This window comes from Stenella coeruleoalba (assembly GCF_951394435.1).
Source record: "Stenella coeruleoalba genome assembly, chromosome: 4".
Taxonomy (NCBI): Eukaryota; Metazoa; Chordata; class Mammalia; order Artiodactyla; family Delphinidae; genus Stenella; species Stenella coeruleoalba.
In genome coordinates this window covers 29,760,711-29,781,507 of record NC_137149.1, presented here as the reverse complement: position 1 = coordinate 29,781,507, position 20,797 = coordinate 29,760,711, and the positions used below count along the sequence as shown (strand labels likewise).

Sequence of the window (20,797 nt, the reverse complement as noted above, 5' to 3'; positions counted from 1 at the left end):
TCGTTTTGGATGGAACTGGGGGCATAAGTACATTTTTATTATGCAGAAATGTGAAGGAGTGGGGAACACTGCAGGCATGAACATATCACAGGTCTTATTTGGGGGGGGGTAGAGAAAAGCCTAGAGCCTTAAGTATAGACTGTGTGTCTATACTTGTGTGAAGGAGAACAGAAACTGGGTCTGGCAAGGTGATGTCTCCATCTGCTCTGGCTACCATCAAAAGTACTGTGTAGACTGGGTGGCCTAAACAACAGACATTTATTTTCTTAGAGTTCTGGAGGCCAGGAGTCCCAAATTAAGGTGCTGGCAGATTTGGTTCCTGGTGAGGACTCTTCCTGGCTTGCAGACGGCCCCCTTCTTACTCCACACTCACCTGCCCTTTCCTCTGTGGCTTGTGGAGAGAGTGAGAGAGGGAGAGAGAGATACCTCTGGTATCTCTTCCTCTTCTTAGAAGGACATCAATCCCGTTGGATTAGGGCCTCACTCTTATGACTTCATATAAGCTTGATTGCTTCCTTATAGGTCCTGTCTCCAAATATAGTCACTCTGGGGGTTAGGGCTTCAACATATGAATTTTGGGGAGATGCAATTCAGTCCATAACAGGTAAGTTGAGTTATATTTGTGGAAAACTAGAATCTGAAAGTCAGGCATTGGGGTTTTACTTCTCTAGACCAGCACCATCCAGTAGAAATATAATGTCAGTCACATATATAATTTTAAATTTTTTGTAGCTACATTACAAAAAGCAAAAAGAAACAGGTGAACTTAATTTTAATAATATTTTATTTAATTCGATATATATCCCAAATATTAACAGCTTAATGTATAATCAATATAAAAAAGTATCATCATTATTTTAAAATTGGAGTATAGTTGCTTTACAGTGTTGTGTTAGTTTCTGCTGTACAGCAAAGTGAGTCAGCTATACGTATACATATATCCCCTCTTTTTTGGATTTCCTTCCTATTTAGGTCACCACAGAGCACTGAGTTCCCTGTGCTATACAGTTGGTTCTCATTAGCTATCTATAATATAAAAATTACTGATATATTTTATGTTCTTTCATAGTTGGTACTACGTCCACAAAATCTGGCGTGTGTTTTACACTTACAGTACATTTCAGTGTGGACTAGCTGCAGTTCAGGTGCTCAGTACCTACATATGGCGATGGCTACCATATGAGGCAGCACAGCTCTAGGAAACAGACAACTACTGGCAGCATCTGAGTCGAGTGGTGCAGTGACGGGAGACGTGGTTCGGGAAGATTAATGTGGCACTGGTGTTTAGGAGAGAAGTGGAGGAGAGATGGGATGCAGGGAATGTTGTAAGGTTGCTCCTCTTACAGCAATGGAAAATTGAAGAGAAGAAGGACCTAAAGGTTAGGGTGGTGGTAACTGAGAAAATAAAAGATGGGTAGTTGGGAAAAAAGTGATGACTTTGTTCATATTTATGTAAAAAAGGCAAAAATGTTGAATTTGATATGATCTGAACTACTAAATGTTTACCTAGAGATAGTTTACCATCTCCAACTTTCCCACTGAGCTACATGTGCTGGGAAATTTCCTTTCTTTCCAAGCAGTAGGAAAACTTCCAGCCTCATGTCAGGAGTTTACCTGCATGGGCAAGGAGCCAAGGGGCCCAGTCCATCTCTCTCTCCAACATTTATAATAGAATTTTTGAATCTAAAAATGTATAGAGCTCTGAGAACATGTGGCATGACAGAAGTTGAAGATGCTCCCTTTCCAGAATATTGGGGTTTCCAATTATACCACCCTCTGTCTCCTCTGCACCCTACTTTTCTCTTTCCTACTCCCCTTTCCTGACAGATATTGATGAGTGCCAACTGGGTGTGCACACCTGTGGGGAAAATGCCGCCTGTACAAATACGGAGGGAAACTACACCTGCACATGTGCTGGCAACTCATCTGAACCTGGACGGATTTGCCCTGGTAGGTTGGTGGGTGGTCCAGATCCAAGGGGAGGGACTCGATTCTGAAAAAATCAGTACCCAAGTGTATTTCCATTAGAGCTTCTAGAAATCATTCAGTTCAATCAGGCTGGTGAGTTTACTTTCCTGATTAGATTGATGCTGTGGTTGAGAATGTGAAATGGCCCAAGTTTTCTTAATTTAATAGCATCTGGAATAAATCCTTTTTTATTATTCACAATTCAATAAAGGTGGGAACACAGGTGGTTCTCTTTAACTATGCAGCTAATGTCCTGATTTGTAGTGTTGATTTTGGGGGCTGCTGGGAAAGCTCTGCAGGGCTAGACAGGTTGGGGAGGATGTCCGGACTCTTAGCATTTTGAATCACTTTCAAGGATTTTAAAATAAGCTTTTTCTGAACTTAAAAATTTTAATCTAAAGATAGAATCCCATTTTTAATGAACTTAAAGAAGTAGCAGAATCACTATTTTTTTTTTCCCATTCCTTTAGGAAATAGCTGTTGCCAAAGTGAAGAGGTAGATACTATTTCGTCTTGTTATATAAGGGGGAATATGGTTTGCAGAGGAATTGTTTTTTTAAATAAAGTTGGAGTTACAAGGGATATCAGTGTTCATCTATGTCATCTCTCCAGTTTCAAAATGGTCCTATTCCATTCTAGAAATTTGACATATGTCATTTGAAATTCTTAATAAAATTGCATTTAATTTTTTTTAAGTCAGTATTTCTTGATCTGAATCAGAACTTCAAAAATGTTAATAATTGTCGCTTCCTTCTTCCTGAACCCTCCCCCATAACAGCAGTATCTTCTTACCATCAGCACCCAGAAGGGGAGCTGGCTTCATAGACCCTAGAAGCCAGGGTCAGCTAAGTCATCGCCAGCTATTTACCTGTCTCAGCTCTGCAAGCAGAAAACATCCTGAGAAAGGAAGGTTCTGCACTTGCTCGGGTCTCTGTTTTTTTAGCATATTATTTTCTCAAATAATTTGCTGTTCTTAAAGGTACTGAAAGACTCCTAATATTTATGTAGTCAGCTACACACCCTAATGTTTTCCTTTTCAAGAGCAGCAAACCATTCAATAAAATGGACTTCCCCACTTTGGCATCCCCTCTGTTATGGTAACATTTCCTTTCTGTCAAAGTTGCTAATCTTGTCTTTGAGGGCTCCCCTACAACTTAAATAGTTTTTAGAAGAAAGTCTCGTGTGGGAGAAATTTTTGAGACTCCCAGGAAACTAGTGGTAGTGGACTGTGTAGCGGTAGGTGGTTTATAAGTCATCAAGAGATACTGTTGTTCAGTGAGACGCTCTTAAGCTAACTGCTGTTTTTGGATGATGGATGTGCTTTTATAATGAGATCTGCACTCGGAATTCATATGGTCTTGGGATTGACCATTCTCTTACAGCTTCCAACATGCTTTATGTCAAATAATGCTGCACCTAAGGAAAGAATGGCTGGCTCCATGGTGAAGGACACGAGGTCTGGTTAAGAAAGTGAAACCGTTGTTCTCTATCACAACTATTGGTCTATCTCACAAATTGTTCACGGAAACTACTTCCTGATATCGATATCTGAAAGACCCCAATCACTTCAGAAAGTAAAAGAAATGCCTTTGCTTCTTCTAGACTCAACTCCACCCTCTCATCCCAGGGAGGATGGCCGCTCTCCTGGGAGAAATATTTACCCCGAATGTCCCCCGTCCCATGATGGGTACTGCCTCCATGGCGGCGTGTGTATGTATCTTGAAGCGGTCGACAGCTACGCCTGCAAGTAAGTCAAGCTATTTTTCTGATGGCACAGAGATATGATATCGCAGCCCATAACTTTTAGCAGATTCAGAAAACTTATACTGCGATTTTTCTATAATTAGGCGTTTCCATAGGGAAAAATAGATAATTTATATATGTAACCCTTTATTTACATATATAAATTCTGTGTGTGTATTACACCTTTCCTGCATATTTCACCACCCCCTGCCCCTAACCCGGTGCTAGTGGTAAATATTAAATGTAAGGAACTGGTTATTTTCCCTCTTATTTAAATAACTTGATGTTACTACTGGTATAGGCTGGGGATTAAACTGAGAGAATTGCTTAAAACTTTGATTTATTTTCTGCCAAATAGATGGAGCGCATCAATGCTATGTTTCTGAATTTTAAAAAGTGTTATATATGTTCACACTGGACTTCTTGCCTTCAATGCTCAAAACTAACATATTTTTTCCCTCTTTACTTCCTAATAGTTGGCATTTACTTTTTTTTTTTTTTTTTTTTTTTTTTGCGTTACGCGGGCCTCTCCCGTCGCGGAGCACAGGCTCCGAACGCGCAGGCTCAGTGGCCATGGCTCACGGGCCCAGGTGCTCCGCGGCATGTGGGATCTTCCCGGGGCACGAACCCGTGTCCCCTGCATCAGCAGGCGGACTCTCAACCACTGCGCCACCAGGGAAGCCCGGCATTTACATTTTTGTTGTTTGGTAACAACTGCTGGATGCAGCCATGGCTGCCTTTGCTCTGCTTTTGTCCCTGTGATGGTTTCAGTGGGCTAAGTGTCAACCTGAAGAGAGGGTTCAAGGAAGCCCTGGAACTATGAGGTGTTCCCACCGCACTCACTCAGAAACCATGCCCCTCAGTTTTTAGTACAAACCACACCCAGAAGATCTAGTTTTGTATCAAATCTTACTTTTAATTACTTTCATAATTTGAAGGCAATCGGAGGGAATTGATAGATACTGAAAAATGAATAGGTCTCCTATGGCTGGACTCCTGACTCATTGATAATTTTCTCTGTGCCTAGTGAAGGAATGATGAAATACTTCGATCCTCATGAATAGATGCTATGAGCTTAGAGGCTTTGATTATTTTATCGCTAATAATCAGCGGGAACATAGTCTAAATTATAAGAAGAATAAGTTATATTCTGTGACAAAGTAAATGGCCTTGCATTATAAATCACATCAGCCTGACACAAACAGTGAAAAATGCTCATGAATATTAGCAAAAATGACTCAGTTCTAATAGAAATCTGCTTTCATAGTCATATTTCATGCTGTGATTTTCTAACCTAAGATAAATTTAGTACTTAATGATAATCATCCTTGATTTTGATAATAAGAATCAAATTGTTTTTACCTGTTCCTGGCTTCTTGTTGTTACAGATAATGGAATTACGAAAACAAGTGTCCTAGCAATGGTTTGTGTTTCTCTCTGATACTTTAACTTTGGGTTATTAAAGACATTATAGACCTAGAGTCTGTCATACAAAGTGAAGTAAGTCAGAAAGAGAGAAACAAATACCATATGCTAACACATACATATGGAATCTAAAAAAAAAAAAGGTTCTGATGAACCTGGGGCAGGACAGGAATAAAGACTCAGATGTAGAGAATGGACTTGAGGACATGGGGAAGGGGAAGGGGAAGCTGGGATGAAGTGAGAGGGTGTCATGGACATATATACACTACCAAATGTAAAGTAGATAGCTAGTGGGAAGCAGCTGCATAGCACAGGGAGATCAGCTCGGTGCTTTGTGACCACCTAGAGGGGTGGGATAGGAAGGGTGGGAGGGAGACGCAAGAGGGAAGAGATATGGGAACATATGTATATGTATAACTGATTCACTTTGTTATAAAGCAGAAACTAACACACCATTGCAAAGCAATTATACTCCAATAAAGCTGTTAAAAAAAAAGAGGACATTATAATAAGAAGAAGGGTACTGCAGGGTTGCCTATTTGTGCTGCCTATAATGTGCTGCCTATTGCAGTCAGCACATTAATTTCATTTGGCCCTCATAGCAGCAATTCATTAAATGATTTGTGAACTCTTTAGCACACTGCTTTCCTTTCTGTCATTAAATCCTGATGAATATATCATATTCCCCTAATAATGTTTCAAACACGAGTTGCTCCAAAATGACAATTAAGCGAGATCTAACACTTAAATTTAAGGACCTTTAATCAAAAGCAGCATTAAAAATATCACCAGAGTTCCCATTAATCTGGATCATTACTTTGTTTTTGAATTCTATATTTAATAAAAGTGTGGTTTAATCAGATGTCCAACCCTTCCCTCCTTCCCCGCCCCAATGACCTCACCTTGTAGTTTTTTAATTCCATAATAACACATCTCTAAGGAGTGCTTCCCAGTCCAGCTTTTATTAGAAACACTTCACAGGCATCATTCCACACAGAGTGTTCTTAACGTTGTGAGCACGTTAATAAAGGAATGCACTTCCTTCCTTGTTTGGAGGCAACGAAAGCTCCCCTCAGATGCAAGACCCGCTGGCTGCCCCGGGGATGCAGAGGATGTGGGAACTGGAAGTCTCCACACCCAAGGTCCTCCTCACAGATTCCCCACTCTGGGGATTCTCAGAGGACCCCAAACCTCCTGAGCACAGAAGAGGTCCTCATTCATTCTGGTTTGTCTTTGAACCAACCCACACCCTATGGGGCAGGTCTTCTTCAGCCCAAGTTCTCCCAACAACAGTGCTGTGAAATGTTTCATGAAAAAAGGGTTGTGAATGGGCAGAAGACCTAAACAGACATTTCTCCAAAGAAGATATACAGATTGCCAACAAACACATGAAAGGATGCTCAACATCACTAATCATTAGAGAAATGCAAATAAAACTACAGTGAGGTATCACCTCACACTGGTCAGAATGGCCATCATCAAAAAGTCTACAAACAATAAATGCTGAAGAGGATGTGGAAAAAAGGGAACACTCTTGCACTGTTGGTGGGAATGTAAATTGATACAGCCACTATGGAGAACAGTATGGAGGTTCCTTAAAAAACTAAAAATAGAATTACCATATGATCCAGCAATCCCACTACTGGGCATATACCCTGAGAAAACCATAATTCAAAAAAGTCATGTACCACATTGTTTATTGCAGCACAATTTACAATAGGCAGGACATGGAAGCAACCTAAGTGTCCATCGACAGATGAATGGATAAAGATGTGGCACATATATACAATGGAATATTAGCCATACAAAGAAACGAAATTGAGTTATTTGTAGTGAAGTGGATGGACCTCAAGTCTGTCATAACAGAGTGAAGTAAGTCAGAAAGAGAAAAACAAATACCATATGCTGACGTATATATGTGGCATCTAAAAAAAAAAAAAAGGTTCTGAAGAACCTAGAGGCAGGACAGGAATAAAGACGCAGATGTAGAGAATGGACTTGAGGACAAGGGGAGGGGGAAGGGTAAGCTGGGACAAAGTGAGAGAGTGGCATGGACATATATACACTACCAAATGTAAAATAGCTAGCTAGTGGGAAGCAGCTGCATAGCACAGGGAGATCAGCTCCGTGCTTTGTGACCACCTAGAGGGGTGGGATAGGGGAGGGTGGGAGGGAGGGAGACGCAAGAGGGAAGAGATATGGGAACATATGTGTATGTATAACTGATTCACTTTGTTATAAAGCAAAAACTAACACACCATTGTAAAGCAATTATACTCCAATAAAGATGTAAAAAAAAACCAAAACAAAACCTGAAGAACTAGTGGAGTGTGGCCTGCCCTTGTGAAATGCTGGCTGATTGCTCTGGACCTTATAAGGCTGAGAGGCTTTGATATTGCAGCCTCCTTGGCTCCCAGTTCTCTTGTCACGTGCGTGGCATATTCCTTGAGACCCTAAGATCTATGAGAGGATTGGAGGTGTGGCCTATTAATACCCAACAGTTTAAAAGTGGCTGCTAGGGGCTTCCCTGGTGGTGCAGTGGTTGAGAGTCCGCCTGCCGATGCAGGGAATGCGGGTTCGTGCCCCGGTCCGGGAAGATCCCACATGCCGCGGAGTGGCTGGGTCTGTGAGCCATGGCCATTGAGCCTGCGCGTCCGTAGCCTGTGCTCCGCAACGGGAGAGGCCACAACAGTGAGAGGCCCGCGTACCGCAAAAAAAAAAAGTGGCTGCTAGGCGTTGATAGTAAACGTCTATAACCAAGGACAGCTAGAATTAAAACAGCATACAGGAAAGCCGGGAATAACCTGATGGTCCTTTATACTTCCTACACTCAGATCCTGCATTCTCTGGTAGGATCACTTCTAGAAGAATAGTTTTTCAGAGGTGCCTGGAACTTAAAACTCTTTTTGGAAGTGGCCCAATGTAGTAGAAAGAACACAGACTTTGAAATCAGAGAACCATTTGAATCAAACCTGCCATTCACGAGCCGTGTGAAAAATTACTTAACTCCTTTGAATCTCACTTTCCTCATCTATAAAATGGGAATATACCATCAAAAATAAAATGAATAAAAGTGCCTAGTACAATATCGGAAACATAAGGTGCATAACAATCACTAGTTACTTTCCCTCCTGTCTTTGAAAGTGACTCGCCAAAGCTCCTATAACCAACTCAGGTAGAACTAGGACTAGACTTGAGACCTTCTGGGCCTTCAGCCATGATGCATGCTTCATCTAATGCTTTTCCCTTGCTGCCTCTTCCCCCCATGGGGACTGGTATCAGTCCTCTGTGTATTCATTCCTTTACCTCCTTTTGGAACAAAATGGGGACATGGATATACATACAGAGAGTGGATCCAGAGCCAGGGTGAATAAATTCCTAACAAGTGAGCAACACAAAATTTCTAACAGAATATTTTTAAAGTTTATGCTCTTGCAAAGAATAATAGAATGTAATTCTACCCAAGATCCTGAGAGTTTCTGGAAGCATGTATTCCCAGTAGATGGCAGCATTGTTTCATTTACTTTCATCTAAAGGTTCGCAGGCTGCGTTGCCCGCTGGTAATTCCAGTAACAATTTCACTAATGAAACAGCAGGATGTTGGTGAATGCCTCTTTTCCTCCACTTAGTTCTTCTCCCTTGAAGAAGTAGGCGAATGCTTGTGTGTCACCACCGAGTCCTTTTGAGTCTGTGATTTTAAAAAAGAAGGAAAAATGGTTTCCTCTGCAGACTAGTCTATGCTTCCAGTTCAGAGACTACTCAACATTCTTTTACAACCTGGTCTCAAGTGAAAGACTCTGCTTTGAATTCTTCTTCCTTCCTCTGACCTATACTCATTGCAGTCTGGCTGAACATTTGTTCGAAAACTCCCTTGGCACTTAGGGCAGGGTTGCTTTATGTTGGTCTTAGAGGAAGCTTCACAGGATTTTAGCCTAACAGAAATTGATCTTTAATCAATGTTCTGCAGTGCCTTATAGAGGCGGTATGCAAATAATCCCCCATTAATCCCGGGGCCAACAGACCAATGGGGGAAGTCTGTGTTGCATTAACTTGTAAATTAGAGTGCTTTCAACTGACCCCTGATGGATTTTCCATATGTCCAAAGAGCTGAAGCTGAAATGCAGAGGTTGAGAGACGGCTGGATATTGAATGCAAAAATATAAGCGTTTTCGGCCTTGGCTCACTGCTGACCTCTGTTTGTATGTTGTCACAGCTGTGTCGTTGGCTACGTCGGAGAGCGATGTCAGCACCGAGACTTGAAGTGGTGGGAACTGCGCCATGCCGGCCACGGGCGGCAGCGGAGCGTCACCGCGGTGGCTGCCTGCGTGGTGGTGCTGCTTCTGCTACTGCTCCTGGGGCTGTGCGGGGCTCAGAAATACAGGTGACTTTGCTTCCATTGGAACTTTCAACCTCCTTCTAGCTCCTCCCAGGGGCTTCTTGAGATGAGCTGCTTCTACACACTTATTTCATTTAAAAACTGGAATAACAGTAAAAGAAAACAAAAAACGGTCCAGGATTTCATTGCTCTAAAACATCAGTGGATTTATTGTTCCATTCCAGTCTTTGCCCATAAACCTATGTAGTTTACTGGGTTGTTACTTAACCTCACACGTTTTTTGTTTGTTTGTTTTGTTTTGTTTTGTTTGCGGTACGCGGGCCTCTCACTGTTGTGGCCTCTCCCGTTGCGGAGCACAGGCTCCGGACGCGCAGGCTCAGCGTCCATGGCTCACGCGCCCAGCCGCTCCGCGGCATGTGGGATCCTCCCGGACCGGGGCACGAACACGCGTCCCCCGCATCGGCAGGCAGACGCTCAACCAGTGCGCCACCAGGGAAGCCGCCCTCACACGTTTTTATATTCCATTTTTTTTTCTGTTAGCAGCATGTGCTTCCTCTCACGCCATCCCCGGCCTGTATAACTATAATTTTCATGGGTGCCATCCATTGAGTTGATTTCCCACAAAGTATTAACTTCTGTTCAAGAAACTCAGTTATCTTCCCCAACTTGGAAGGAAGTTTCGGGTCCTTGGAGTTTATGTTTTTAGTCATTTCAAGTTAAAAGTTCAGAACTGTGGAACGATGATATTTACACATTTATTTAAAAAAAAAAACCCCACTACATTAGGGTGAAGAAATGGGCATCACATTGTTTGCTCATTTTCCACTTTCTTAAAAAGTAAGCCAGCATCCTCCACTATCCTCAATACAGAAAAGCATTTTATGCACTGTTGTAGTTTGTCTGGCATATATGACTTAATAAATGCTTTTTGTTATCGCTATGATTTTCCATGAACCGTAATCTTCCCCAAGGAGTCACACATTCCAAATCCTTTTCTATCTTGAGACACAGGATTCTCAGGCAAAAACTTGAAATTTTAATTCAGTGGTTCATCAGTAACCATCGTACTTTTTAGCCTGGTGTTCAATCAATATCTTGGATATTTGTAGGAAGAATATTGAATAATCAGCGTTTCATCCCATTGGACAGAATGCCAAAAGGAAAGTAGATGATTGGCAAATAATGTAGAAAAAACTGGAAGGAAGAAACAAGTCCAAGTGTACTGTAATTACTAGGTATTTTTTCTTATTCTATGGACTATGACATAGTAAGTAATATGCTGCGAAGTTCAAATTAAAACTGCCAGTTTAAATATTGCCACGTCACTCATATACACCAATAAATACAGACCTAGCATTGGGTTTATCAGTTAGGTGTGTTTAGCAATTTTCTGTAAAGAGTTAAAATCAGTTATTCCTCCCTTCGTGTCAATCTGACCTGTTTTGTCTAGATTGACTGTCCGACACTATTTGTCCTGTGTATCTCTGAAAAGATTGTTTGTGGAACTAAATAATTTTAAAAGTATTGTACTATTATTACTTCATAAAACTTGTTGGGGACTTCCCTGGCGGTCCAGTGGTTAAGACTTTGCCTTCCAACGCAGGGGATGTGGGTTTGATCCCTGGTCAGGGAGCTAAGATCCCACATGCCTTGCGGCCAAAACACCAAAACATAAAACAGAAGCAATATTGTAACAAATTCAATAAGAAAGACTTTAAAAAATAAAAATAAAACTATTTCTTGGAAGAACCGCTTTGTAAAAAAATCAACAGGAAGTATTATGTCACAAACTATAACTTGCAACTTTGGAACTGTTTATATTAACCGCTTCAATTTTTTTCCTTGATGCTTTTGATTAAAAATAATAACCCACACTATTTCCTGATGGGGTTCCATCTGTCTCATGGAATTCACAGCTCCTGGGATGGGGCTTCCACAGCAGCCCCTACCTTCCTTATTGCCCTTCCTCCGATGGTCAGACAGGCCTGTTTGACTGAGGGTTACATTCCTAGAGCGAATTAAGATGCCATCTGCCCCAAGACAGCAGCACTATTTTGGAATCTTGAGGCTGGCTGGTGGTCTCCCCACCACCTTTCCTTCATTGGTTTCCCTTAAATGGCTGCTCAGTATGTGATGTACCTGTCTCTCTCCCTCTCAAGGCTATGCTTTGAGGACAGGGATCCCACTTTCATGTTAGATCTCCCTCCCTTTCACCCCCTCCCCCAGGACATGACACCATGCCTTGCATAGACCTGGAAGGAGCCTAGGCTTTGCATCCGTCAACTGAAAAAAAAAAAAAAAGCACAACGTGAGAGTTATGAGTTAAGTTTATTTGGGGCAAAATGAGGACTATAGCCCGGAAGACGGCATTTCAGATAGCTCTGAGAAACTGCTCCAAAGAGGTAGGGGGCGAGGTCAGTATATATGTGACTTTGGTGAAGGAGGAGTACAGGCAATCACATATTTTTTGCAGAAGGTTGCCGCTAGTCTCGTGAAGGTTACTGCTACTCATGAGGGGGAGACGTCAACGTGAAGGATTTTAGTGCTTTGCCAGATACAAGGAGATGCAAGAATTGGGCTCATAAAATCTTTTCCTGAGAATATCTAATTATCTGAAGACCTGTTCTGCCAGTTTTTCGCAGAGCACAGGGCGCCTCATTCCTGATCTCCGCACTGAACTCCTTTCAGTGGGTGTTGAAGGTCAGCAGCTGCTGCAGCTTGTGATATAATCCTTGTAGAGGTAGACGGCAGGTGCCAATATGTAGTTGGCACAGCACTGTGACCCAGCTCCTGGGCTGCCCTTGGTAGCTGTGTGCCTTGGGTTCATCACTACTATCTTCCAATCCCACTGGCTTCACTTGTAAAATGAAGCTAATATAGTGTGTGTCACACAATTGCTGTGGTACTATTTCCGTGGGCACCCCCTCCTCACAAATTCTAAGTCCATTTAGGTAGAGATTTTGTTGTGTTTTTTTCCATTCCTATGTCTCCGGTACTAAGACAGGGCCTAGGATATAGTTAGTACTCAATCGATATGTCCATGAATAAATGAATGAATGAATGCATGGCTTCCCGCCCACCCCATGCCCTCCTACCCCTCGTCACGGTACCTTGGAAAGAGTGAAGCATCATCTGGAAAGTAATGCAGGTAAGGATACCTTAAAACCCAAAGTTAGGCTCCTAGTTTCCTTAATACTTCTTCTGTCCCATGCATTTTAAGTACCAAAATTTCAGTAGCAAAAGTAGTTGTCCTTGACCGTCACTGAGTAGGCTACTGTTTTATTTTGTTTTGAGATTGGCTGATATTTTGGCTCTATGGCAGGACTCAGAAGCTGCTATCGAAAAATCCGAAGAATCCTTATGAAGAGTCGAGCAGAGATGCGAGCAGTACCAGGCCTGCAGATGAGGAGGCTGGGATGTCCTCTTACCCCCAGCCTTGGGTAATGTGACCACAGTACATGAAGCAAGAAATTAAATACATGAAGCAAGAAATGTAAAGCAATAAAGCTTTACGTTAATCCCAGTTCATTTTTTTTTCTCATTCTTCACTGAGTTCAGAGAGACTGGAATCTATTATAGCTTCCAGCTGGTGTTAATGTTACCTAACACCACAAGAAGTGGGAGGTCCTGGGTGGGCAGTGAGGGTGGGGGAACTGTGTCCTAAATTAAAGTAATCAGATAAACTAAACTAGTGCCATAATGTAATGCACGAGACATTTATGAGATCTTTTTTCTAACATGTACTTTCTTGCTATAACTTAGCTTTTTATGTGTTTGTGGAAAGTCTTTCCCCATTTTTCGGCGATCCCTTTCAGATGGATGCCTTAAAAACCCAAGATTATGCTCCTAATTTTGTTAAAATTTCTTTTCTCACACACATATTAAGTCCTTAAACTTCAGCAGCAAAACAGTTGCCAGATTTAGCCAATAAAAATACAGGACACCTAGTTAAATTCATGCTAATACTGAAAGTTCAATTTTAAATTCAAATTTTACTGGGTATCCTGTATTTTATCTGGCAGCCCTGTATATTTTCCAAAAAGCATAGGAACTGCGAAGTTCAAAATGCTTCATAGATCATCCACTTCAGTAATTGATCTTAGAACACTAGAGGGCAGACTTGGGACAGGCTCTCTTGAAATTGCTGGAATTTCCATTTTCAGAATCCCGTCAGAGATAATCTGACTGGTTCCGTGTGTGTGTGTGTGTGTGTGTGTGTGTGTGTGTGTGTGTGTGTGTGTGTGTGTGTGTGTGTGTGTGTGTGTGTTGTTGGTATCATTTGTGGTATATGTTGTGGAAGAGGCTGGACTATATGGCAGGTCCGTGGGGAATTGAAACCTGTGGGCACATAGGGAAAAGGCTGTTAGGGAGAGGTTGTCAAGGGGCAAAGGCATCATTTGGGGTCCTTCCCACACCACTTCTCCCACTCCCCAGCCTCTACTTCATGTGCATTTCAGAGAACAGCTTTCCTGTGGCTATGCTTTTGACTTAACAAGTGACCATCTGTCTCTGCTTGTTGTAGGCATTCAGCGTATACTTATTTTTTGGTGGAACTTGAGTACAGAAATACAATAAGAAATGTGAATTCTGGCTTTACTCTTCTAACCAGTTGGCTAATTTTCAGCAAGTCACTGAACCCTTGTTTCTTCATCAGGACTCCAAGGCGTTTGGATTACATGAGCTCTAAGATCCCCCCTGTCTCTGGAGAGTCCCTAAGTGTGTGGTTCTGGGTGGACTTAGTTATAGAATGTCCTCAGTTCTTTGAAACTTCATGACTTGTGGACTCTTTAATTTTCCAGATCTCATTGTCAGCCTGTATGGTACTTCCTTCAGGTTTTGGGTAGCAAGTTTAGTTCATCTTATTTAAATCATGGGAGAGAAGGAGAAACACAATCTGTATCTTATTTCTTAAAAAATCAAAAACACTTGCTGCTGTCACGAGCAGCATGCTGTCTCAGGGCTGTGGTGAGAGGCTCAGTCTCCCAGCCGTCAGATCTGTCATTGACACCAACTGCTGCTGCAGATATCGGTGCGAGTGGGAGAGAGCCGAGCACCCAAGCTAGGAGGAGAAGCAGCAGAAACAAATTTGATTCCATCAGCTGCCTTCCCCAACCCAGGCCAGAATCCTGGAACCTATGTTCTTCTGGCAGAGGGGCATGTGGTTGGAAAACTGGCAGTGCAGTGGGCTGGATTTTAACTTGAGCCAGAAAAATGGGCCTGTGCCCATAAACAGTGGGTCATGGATTAGTTTTGCAATGAGTTACTTTGGGAGACCATCAGTGAGGAAGAGGTGGAGAAGGGTGATTAGTGTTGTGGAAAATAAGAAAATGAAAACATGTTCAGGGGATCCACCATTCTCTCACCAACATTTCTCTCCTTAATCGACTCTACTCATTTTTATTCCTATACTTTTCTCAAGGAGAAATATGACCAAGGAGATTTTTTTCTATTCTCTCTTCCTCATTGTATTTCTCAGCTATGGGCTCTTTATGTGGACGGTACGTTTCTGAACCAGTAGAGCATTGGTTCAGAACCTTGGGGCAGTCTCTCTGCTGGGTTACTGATTGGCAAGGAAGGACTTCCCCAAACTGCATCCTTCATCCTGGGGCATGGGGTCACTTCTTTTCTCTCCTTTTATCTTTGATCTGCTTTAATCTCTAATCTATCTGGTGTGAATGTGAGCCAGTGAACTCTGGTTAGCCTGCATTGCAAGTGCCCAATCGAATGTGGACAGTACAAACAATGACAAAAATAATCATTTTGTTGACCGAAGAGAAATAATGTTGTTTTCTGAGCCTGCCTTTTAGAATTCTGGTTCCCAAGCTGTTCAAGCATGAAAAGACATTTCATGGATCCCTGCAAAATAGTAGTTGCATTATTAGTTCTTATTACCCACTAATGAGCCCAAATTATTCAGAACTTGATAGCATGTTTAAGTGAATTTTCCTAATTAAGCACACACACATATTTGAAAAGTTGGAGCACATACATGTGCGAGATATTATTTGTCTGGCCTGTGGGCAATGCTTAGAACACTTGTGGATTCATGTATGGGTACTGCTAGTTGCTTTAATAGAGAGTAACAGAAGCTTTCTAACTGAAAACTGAATCTTTCATTAGCCAGAGAGACAAATTTGACAGGGCCTTTCTTTTGGCTTCTACCTTCTATAAGGTGGACATGAAGCCATAGATTTTATTTAACGTATGTTGAGATAATTTATGGATTTTAACAATGTCCTCTCTCTCCCTTTTATTTGCTGCAGTTTGTGGTTATAAAGGAACATCAAAACTTCAGCAATGGGAGTCAACCTGTAGCCCTCAAGGACGGCCTTGTGGCAGATGTTGGCCAGTTTTCTTCCCTGGAGCCTGGTGAACGATTATCTTTCCCTGGATCGTGAATGTTTCCCTGAATGTGAAAAGTCTCATCTACACACAGAAACAGTGAATAGTGAAATTGTATAAGCTGTGTGAGCAGCTGGCTGTATTGGAATGCCATAGAACTTTAGAGAAATATGTTTAGACTAGATTCCTGTTTACCTGAGGTTACCACGTTCACTCAAAACTCTGGTCACATAGCAGTCTGCTAGGTCCCCTTAAGCAAGCACACAACGAGTCACTCCTTATTTTGATTTAGGTTGGGTTTTGAGGTCATTCTTGGGGTTCGGGATCTGTACGGGCAGCTGTAGGCATGGTTCCAGTGAAATTGCAAGTGGCTCCAAGAAAACGTGTTCCATGTTTTGGAAGGAAGGATGCTTGTGAATTTAAGTTGATCTGGGGGTTCTCCTAGGGATTTGGGAGCTACCCCTCAACCAGATGCCTGGCCGTCTGTGAAATCCAGCCAGACCCCTGCGACAGGGGCTGTAAAATCAACCCACATTTTCAGGCTGTTTTGGAACTCAATCTGCTTCCAGTAGAAATGGAGTTACGTATGATTCGACATAATACTTTTGTCAAGAGTTGTATTAAGATAAATTTCTTGGGCTTGGGTCTCAGATAGCGTAGTTGTATTTCCTAACTCAGAGGATGAGGTTGAATGTGCTTTTTGTATCATAAACCTTCAGAAAGGTTCAGAGAAACTTTTCAGCCGACAAAACCAGTTCCTCTGCTAATGAGAGGTGCTTCAGCCCCACTTACACTTTCTGATATTTGTCCTTCATAAATATGCCATAAATTATGTCCTTCATACATATTGTCCTTCATAAATATGCTTGTTACCATTCTCTTCTCCTCAGACTTCCTCGTAGAGAGAACATAGGCTTCTTGTTTTGAAAAACTCACTCCAAATCCCCCTCTCATACATGTGTTGCCACGTAACCCAGATTCAGTATAACTTTCTTTCCTAATTTGAGGAAGGCTCTGGATATTAAGGTATACTTCAGAATTGAATATTAAAACTACAATAAATATTATATATATATGTATATATATCATTACAAGTGTTGTTAATCGGGATAATGAAAACATTTAGCATTTTCAAATGTTGCGTGGTTTTTTGTTGTTATTAGTAGCATTTTTTGAAGGTAATGGAATATCTTGTTTTACATAGTACTTTTTCTTGAGGAGCTAAAAGCAAATAATTCTTCGTTATGAAAATAATCTCCTTTAGAGGTATATATAATGTAATTTTGTAAGATATTCAGTAGCACAATTAAAAGAGTATGGTTAAACTCAGACAAGAACTAAGGACTCAGTTAGCTGAATACTCAGGAATAAATTAGAAGCTCTCTCTTTTTACTCATTCTATTGCAAACAGTTTTTGACCAATTCTCTATGAGCTACTCATAATACCTGTCTCCCAATATGAGTGATCATATCCCCAGTCATGTCCAGCCATCTCATAAATGCCTGTTGTGAAAGTGCATGTGGAGATTGGAGGTGGGGAGGTAGAGTGGGAAATGAGATAAAAGATCAAGATTGGTTCTGAGCCAATTCTTTGTCTACCCTGGAAAACCCATTAAGCCACAGGCTATACTAGTGGTGCCCCCACAGAACCATATTCATTGACCTCAGCCAACATCAACTGGTGCAAGTTAAGTGCAGAGTATCATGCTAGGGGATAGGAATGCAAGTGCATTTAAAACCCGAGCTCTGTTCTCAAGTCATTTATGGGCCAAATGGGGACAGTGGAGGTACACAGAGAAAGCTAAGTAGCAATGTCAGGTAGCACAGTCCTTTGAATCATCTTACTAACCAAAACTATTTTAAATTTTTAAAAATTGGGTCCAGAATGGTTTGAAAATGGGTTCACTTGTGTCTCATATTTCAGGTCTACTCTCCAGCCACTACTATTAGGGTCTGTCTTGCTGGACATTGTGAGTGATGTGAATACTGAAATGTCTTTTTTCTCTTGTATAGGGTCATTGCAACCAACATCATGGAGAAAGGAGCCCCAGATGTATATGGGCACAGAACAAGGATGCTGTGTTTCATCGTCCAGTGATAAAGGCTCTAGTCACCAGAGAATGAAGTGTAGCTTTCATCTCCCCTCCTATGGGGCATGGCCCATTGCTGGGGGAGTTGAGAAGTCCCATTCTCTCCCAGCAGCTTACCCATTATGGCAACAAAGAGCTCCGGATCCACCACACCAAATGGAGCTGACTCAGTGAAAGCTGGAATTAAAAGTAAGATCAAGAGGAACAAACTGTATTGATGGATAGTCATACTTCATTTCAAAAAGTAGAGGAAAAAATACAGATGTTCATTCTACAATCTCTACAACTAATCACCTACTCAGCGTCGGAGACAAATACGTATTGTGCTTTTGCTTCTTCCTTCAAGCAGTCTCACTGCAGATTTTCAAGTAAAAGTGACCTGGAGAATCACTGGGTAACTCATTAGAAACTAAAATGGGGAAAGTAGTGCTTTGTAAACTGTGTTGTCTTCAATATTCAATACAGACAGATTTTTTTTTTCCTGCAGCCCCAGAAGATATTTGGGGTTAAAACAATCAATCATACAGGTTGGGTCAGTTATAAAGTAATTTCTCTTATCTGGACAGAACATTTAGCTAAATTTTATGAAATGGTTAGAATATTAAAATTATTGTTATTGATATAATACATTGGTAGGCATTTACCTATCATTGGTGTGGTCCATGCTGGTAATTTTGCAGAATGAATTTTGATAAATTAATGAAAAATGTACTAACTTAGAACCTGATTTCTTCCAAATTGGATGGCTTATTTTTTCTTTAAAAATCTTTGAATGAAAACATTTAATTTTTAAAACATTACCCAAGAGACTTCTGTGTTTCTGACATTACTATTCCTTCCCCCACATATTTTTTTCTCTAATGAAAATGGTAAATTCTCCCTTTGTATGTTTGCACAGAATTTTTACTTATTTTCAACATATGAGATTGTAAGCAAATTGCCTGATTTATTTTAATTTTGGACAGCAATCAATTTCTTCTACTTATTTAAATAAAATCAGCATAAACATTTTATCGTACACCTGGTTAAGTAATAAATTATAGTTTAAGGGGATGTTAGAGATGAAGCAAAGTGATTTTCTAAGCTTGCTATTGTTACTTTACAAAAAAAATCATATTTGAAATCTTTCTAACGTTATAAGGTAGATTTTCACAAAGTGTTCCAATTAAATATCATTCTTGCAGCCAAGGCATTGTTACTACAAATTACACAACCTACTACTGTAACTGGATTGTTTGGGGCTTTGGATTATTCAGTTTATGCATTAACTAGTCCTTTTGCTTATCTTTTCTTTCCTTTCTCTTGAACTCCTTGGACTTTGGTTACACCAGAAGTCAGCATGAAAAGGCGTTGAAGCCCATTTCAAGTAGATAATTCTTAGAAGTTTTGGTAGAGATTTTGTGGCGGAGTTAATTCAGATTTTTCTGTATTCAGTTTTGCTTTAATTGGTAGTTGATAACCTGGAGGATCAGAAGATCTGTCTTTTGTTTCTAATGAGTGAACTGACCTCAGGAAAAATGTAGTCATAATTCTCCCAATGATGGGAAAATTATATTTGTAAGTGTGAATATTTTTTCTTCTTCCAAAAGTGAACATTTTGGAAGGTTTAAGTGTTCAGATTACATTTTTGTATTTTGGCACCTCGTTTAGGATTCCAGTGATAACATGAGACCACAATAGCCCATAACATAGCATTATCTTTGAACCGTTATCTTCAAGCTGTGCAGTGAATCTGATACCTCATAAACTAGGACCCTGTGTCCTTGATCAGGATCTAACACTGTCTCCCTGGTCAAAGTAGAGAGAAAACACACTTTGTGTCCTTAGCAAGTCACCCTGAAAGAGTATTTTCCTTTGCTGAGGCTCCCACGTCTCTACCAGAAATATCCTCCTTTAAGAATCTATTTTTTTTAAAAGAGCATTTTCATCTAAGATATTCAGTTTGGAAAAAATGCAAATCAAATATTTTTATTTCCTAAATCTCATGGTCTCCTTGTGCACAATGCCTGATTGTGATCCTATTGGACTAAATGTCACCTGCTACATAACATGAGCGTTCTGCCCTCTTTTCTAGCACCTAATAGAGGGCTTAGCATACTCTATTCTTTTGAAACTGTATGGTTCCAGTTCCACCTATTAACCTTGATTTCCAACTGATATCCTCTTCATGTGAATAAATGATTATCGTGTGATCACTGAAAATGTGTTAAAAGCACTAAATAAATTATTTAAAAACATACAAACAAACCAACAAAAAGACTGGGAGAAAGGGAAAATATCGAGGTAATTTAAGCAGCTGTGACAGGCAAGATTTTGTTGTTGTTGTTTACTTTTTCTTTCTTCTTTTTTTTAAATCCTTAAATGAGAAACCCTCTCTGCATTGTTTCCTCCTGAGCTGTTTCACTCCAGACATGCCTGCAGCAGAGTTCTTTCCCGTTTGGAACTTGACAGGGTTTCTGTCGCTAGTAGCATATGCTTACAACAACGTAGCTCAGTAGGAAAATAATGTGATGGACGTGGATCCTTAGTTAATCACTCACATATCTGAACCAGAGACTGTAGGAAGCACATAAATTACCAAACAGGAAAATTTCCTAGCTGCTGGTCATTTCCTATTTTTTCTCCTGTACAGTGAATATTTGACCCTCTGACATAGTTCAATTTCCATTTCTGGTGGGTCAGAAGGAAAATTATGATGTGCCTGACTCAACAATTAAGCCTTCAGAGCGCATTCTAAACTAAGGGTTGTCAATCCCAGATTAATGCCTGAGTTATTTGGGTTCTTATTTTTCATTTGTACCACTCACCTGCCAAAATAATAAAGTATAGTAAAACTGTATTATTCAGAATTTTAGGGAGTCATTTGAACAGTGAGGCAGGTGCTTGCACCGTG

At 40.8% G+C, this 20,797-nt stretch overlaps 1 protein-coding gene across 1 annotated transcript in view; it reads left to right on the top strand.

The window, feature by feature from the left end:
* EGF (epidermal growth factor) overlaps positions 1-18,293 on the top strand; it is a 100,552-nt gene extending 82,259 nt beyond the window's left edge. Inside the window, exons 21-26 of the mRNA XM_079920793.1 lie at positions 1,828-1,950; positions 3,571-3,715; positions 9,350-9,517; positions 12,795-12,912; positions 15,736-15,841; positions 17,828-18,293. Coding sequence (XP_079776919.1) covers positions 1,828-1,950; positions 3,571-3,715; positions 9,350-9,517; positions 12,795-12,912; positions 15,736-15,841; positions 17,828-18,078 — 911 coding nt within the window. The 3' untranslated portion in view covers positions 18,079-18,293. The remainder of the gene's footprint in view (positions 1-1,827; positions 1,951-3,570; positions 3,716-9,349; positions 9,518-12,794; positions 12,913-15,735; positions 15,842-17,827) is intronic.
* The last annotated feature ends 2,504 nt before the right edge of the window (positions 18,294-20,797 follow it).